The following is a 4,637-nucleotide window of genomic DNA, read 5'->3' as shown; positions in this document are numbered from 1 at the left end:
CACATCGATCGACCGATCCATCGATCCCTCTCTTGATCGCGTACCGACAATTCTGTCCGAAAGTACCGCAATACGATAGCCTTCCGACAACAATGTCCGACAAATCCGCACTGTCAAAAAATCCCAATAAATTCTCAATAGATCCCATTTCTACTTCGCACATTCGGATTTCCAGCAGCTAACAGTCCATCGGCCCTTCATCGACCATCGACCTTTCCTCGACCTTTCTTCGACCATCGACCATTCCTCGACCTTTCTTCGACCAAATCGTTTAACTTATGTACAAATTCGACCAAAGTTCGACCAGGGTACCCATTAAACCGTCCAAGGTACGCTGGAGATGAGCATTACAGTTTTCATAGTAGGTTCCTCACGTTGAAATGGTTTACAGTTTATGGTTAACAGTTCGGTTTGGGCGAACCGAACAGAGAACGGATCACTAAGACACTAAACTTGTCAAACAGTTTAGCTCTCTTTACCGAATTCAGACCCAAAAACAAAATCTTTGGTTCGGTCCAGCTCTCTTCAAAGATTTTGTAGCTATCAAGCTATATTGTATAAATTTCAGTGAGATGACAATTATACCATTTTCTATTCTACTATAGTACTATTCTATTCAACTATCAAGTAGCAACAAAGGAATTATAACTCCATACAAATCAACGACCAATATAATCGATGCAAACTTTATATCCAAGATTCCTCAACACTTAAAATATACAATTTCATATTAAAACGTTACGTAAAATTAAAACCGAAATCAAGTAGAGACAGACGTGAAAAACAAAACAAAACAATCAATACTCGTTTTGAGGAGCACAACTGTGAAACAGAACAAATACCAGAATTAACCGGAAATAAAAGCTTGGTATACTCCGGTCCAGTAAAGTTAGGTAATAGAAACATCTTCCTCCATGGATTCTTCTTGAGGGCTTCAACCTTATTCTACCACGCTGTGGCTGTTCTGTGAGTTTGAATTCTCTTCACCATTCGTACTAATCGCATCGCTGCAACTCTTTCTCCGGGACAGATTGAGTTTCGGCGACTTAGGACGCGTCAATGGATACTACATTTAATTATCGTTGAACATAAGTTTGCTTGTCGCACAAGAAAACAAGTGAGATCATCTTAAATCCTAACATAGATGAGAGACTTACCTTCTTGAGCTCTGGTCTCGCGGGAGGTCCTTGATAATAGAAATCAGGAACGGGATTAGCCTTAAACTTGAGGTTTTTCCGAAGCTGTTTAATAGCTGCTTCTTGTTCTTCCTGCAAATTTGTGTTTCCCATTTTAGATTTTCAGAAAACATTTTTCTTGATTTAGTTACTAAAAAGATTCTTGCCTTTTGCCTTTGTTCAAGCTCGATCCTTTCAGCTTCAAGTGCTTGGTGTTTCTCTTCAAGCTTTTGGTAATACTAAAATCACAAAAAGACTTTAAAAATAAGAACAAAACAGAATATAACTAACTTATTATATATTATCTGTTAGGTTATTAGTAAATGTAGTAGACACAATTGAACTACCTCTTTGCGTTTCTCAGCGCGCTGTGCACTCCTAAATCGTGGAGCGGTTCCATGAGTTACTTTCGACTTTGCATTCTTTAACGAAGAAGCAACAGAACAATCATCTTCTTCATGATCCAAATGCTTCTTCTTCACATCATTCTGATATAATCAAGAACAGAAAGAGTGAAAAAAACCACTTTCAAATCTCAATTCATTATCATCCCTTCTCTTTAATACAATACCTTTGTGATTACACTAGAAGATCTATGATTTTGAGAGAGAGAATTCTCCTCAGTGCATTCCTTAACCTCATAATCTTCTTCCTCTGCAGCTATCTTGGGAGACACGTGAACCCTTTCATTAGATGCATCGGTGCTCACCGACCCAACAACTTCTCTTCTCATTTCAACTACTGCCAGTATTCACCAAAATTAAAAACAATGATTCCAAATTAAATTTTGAACAAATTTATGTTAAATTCCATTTTAATTAACTCCAAACGCTAAAGGTTTGAAATCTGTTGTTTTCCAATATTTAAACCAAGATTAGGTTGCTGATTATCTGAATTTCGTCAGAATCAGAAAAGAAATGACCAGCAAAATTCACATAAACCCACAGAAATTGGATAATAGATAGAACTCTTTCAAAAACAATTTGAGTAGAAAGGATTAAGAAATGAAATCACATTTTCCTCGAACAAAATAGATAAATAGGGGGAGAAAAAAAAATGGAAACAAAGAAATGTGATATAATCTTCTTACAAGATCTTGTCTGATTGAACAATAATTCTTGATAAGCCTACAGTTTCCGATCTGCCGTTCAGACAAGAACAAAAGATTTTTTTTTTTTTTTATCTCTCTCAAGAAAATAAAGATTGGTTCTGTTTTCGTGCGGTGACTGTTTTGGAAGTGTGTTGGTTTGTTAGCTGTTGGATATATATTGGCTCTGTTTTTTCTTTTTGTTTTTTTTTGTATAATTTCCTTTAACAGCTTTCGTCTATTTCTAGTAATTTTTAATTCTAAATATAAATTCTTGGGAATGAAATATACGAAAAGATGATTGTTCAGCCAAAAATAAAAGGTTGTTGATGAATAGAAACTTAATTTTTTATCAATTGAAACTTATAGTCACGTTTCTTTTTTTGCTTTCTGAACTGAAAAATGATATTTAAAACAGTCAAAGATAATTGCATTTTTATCTTAATTTATATGTGTCGACAAAGTTGAATTGAAAAATTGTCGCGTAATATAAAACATCCTCGGATAACATGTGAAAACTTCTTTTGCTTTTGTCGTGCTTTTGAGTTCGCGTCGTCAATGTTGACGACGTTAGCTAACGCCAACACAAGGGATAGAACACCCAACGACCCGATTCTTATGATCTCGAATCTATCTTTGGGTCCTCTTGTCTTTAGCTTTTAAAAATTTCTACAACTTTTTGGGTACTTTGTTTCGAAATCTTTTTTTTTAGCGTTGAATTGTGGCTTAGAATCTTGCTGACAGACAAAATAGAGCTAGACTACAAATTTTGTGATTGAAAGAGATGAAAACTTTAAATGGTCGACACAAAGAAGATATCCACGTTTTTTTTTTTTAAAAATCAATTTGGTTTTGGGAAAAAACTACCAAAAAAATCCTATCTTGTTTTAGTTTAGTAATTACTACAAAAAAAAAATGGTTTCACATCATTTATATATTATATTTGTATCATGTTTAAATGATGCTAAAAAAATGTTGCAAGTCTTAAATCATTTTTACTAAATTTTTATATATAAAATATTTGCATTATTTATCAAAACTAATGTTAAATATTTATATTATTTCAGAAAAATTGATGTTAAAATGAATATTATAATAAATTATATGAAAATAATTTTTTAGTATAATATTTAACTATTTATATTTGAATCATATTTGTTTATTATATATTCATTTGATAATTTACCTATATTCTATGTCATTTTTCAAAAATACCCTTCTATGCTGTCTATTTTCAAAACACACTTTTTAATATATAAAATAAATAAATTCTAAACTCTAAACCCCAAATACTAAACCCTACCCCTTAAAACTATACTCTAAATATAAATTAGAGAATCCAAATCTCAGAAAAAAAAATTAAAAATTAATTTAATATATTGTAATTGTGTAAAAGAGGGGAAAAATGAAAATGTTCAAAAAAAAATTATTTTTGAAAAAGGTATCTCAAAAAAGATATTTCTAACAAATTCTCTTATATTGTATTTATGATGGGATCCACGCAAATAGTTGTTATCCCATTAAAGATGTACGACTAAGTTAAGAGAATATATTAATTAGGAGAGCATTTTTTTATACAGCGGATGTGGGATATAAGCTATTCTGTTTTCTTTTTTTCTTTTTTTCTCAATTTAAATTTTAGTTTTAGTCGATTAAAGAGTAACATAATATTTTTTTTCTTTTAGTTCAGTTAATATATTAATTTGACACATAATTTTACTAGCAACATTTTTTAAATGATGTAAATTTTGGATCATTTTTCTAAGTGATGTTAATAGAAATTAATAAATACATCAATTATTAAGTGAAGTAAATTTATATATTTTGTTTCATTATTTTAAAAGTGATGTAAATTATTTAAATTTGCATCAATTATAATGAAATGATGTCATAAAAATATCAAATCAATTATTGTAACCGATGTAAAATTATAATTTTTATATCAATTATTGAAAAGTAATTTGAAATAATATCACTTAGTTTTGTGATACTATTTAAGTGATACAATATGTTTGTTTTTTTTGTAGTATAACTTTGTATCATAAATAAATTTAGATCATCTAAAAACCAAAAGTATATAAAAATGAAAAATATTTAGATTCATTTTTAGAGATGAACCTTACCTTCCTATTCACCACTTATTAGCTTAACATAACTAATGAAAATAGAGTAATATACCAAGTAATACTATGTTGGTACCGAGTCTGTCAGCCCGTTCAACACAGATGCGGAAGTCGGTGTAATATTCGTGAACCAAATTGGGAATTTTGGGGATGGGTGTCGATCGACACCAAGGGTAGTGTTGATCGACACCAGCTATTTCTGGTTCGACCAGATCGTTTTAAATCGTCGAATTGGAGTGGTTTGGTTTAATG

At 31.1% G+C, this 4,637-nt stretch overlaps 1 protein-coding gene across 2 annotated transcripts; it reads right to left on the bottom strand.

The window, feature by feature from the left end:
- Positions 1–668: 668 nt before the first annotated feature.
- Positions 669–2,414, bottom strand: LOC104771297 (protein WAVE-DAMPENED 2-like). Of its 2 annotated transcripts, none has more exons than XM_010495801.3 (6): positions 2,266–2,414; positions 1,747–1,916; positions 1,523–1,663; positions 1,343–1,414; positions 1,158–1,268; positions 669–1,066 (listed from the first exon to the last, which is right to left on the bottom strand). In XM_010495801.3, exons 2-6 carry the CDS (start codon positions 1,906–1,908, stop codon positions 941–943), a joined length of 612 nt encoding a protein of 203 aa, XP_010494103.1. In that variant the 5' UTR covers positions 1,909–1,916; positions 2,266–2,414; the 3' UTR covers positions 669–940. The 2 variants fall into 2 exon arrangements, with proteins under 2 accessions (XP_010494103.1, XP_087362172.1); XM_087506046.1 differs by having other exon boundaries at positions 1,747–1,913.
- Positions 2,415–4,637: the final 2,223 nt, after the last annotated feature.

Source organism: Camelina sativa, chromosome 20, assembly GCF_030686135.1.
Source record: "Camelina sativa cultivar CO46 ecotype springtype chromosome 20, ASM3068613v1".
NCBI classification, from domain to species: Eukaryota; Viridiplantae; Streptophyta; class Magnoliopsida; order Brassicales; family Brassicaceae; genus Camelina; species Camelina sativa.
This window is presented reverse-complemented; position numbering and strand designations above follow the sequence as displayed.

Coding starts and splice junctions, on each gene's coding strand:
- LOC104771297 (XM_010495801.3), bottom strand. CDS start 1,908: ATGAGAAGAGAAGTTGTTGGGTCGGTGAGCACCGATGCATCTAATGAA. Junction 1,415..1,522: donor GCGCTGAGAAACGCAAAGAG/GTAGTTCAATTG, acceptor TTGTGATTTTAG/TATTACCAAAAGCTTGAAGA. Junction 1,067..1,157: donor CGAGACCAGAGCTCAAGAAG/GTAAGTCTCTCA, acceptor AATTAAATGTAG/TATCCATTGACGCGTCCTAA.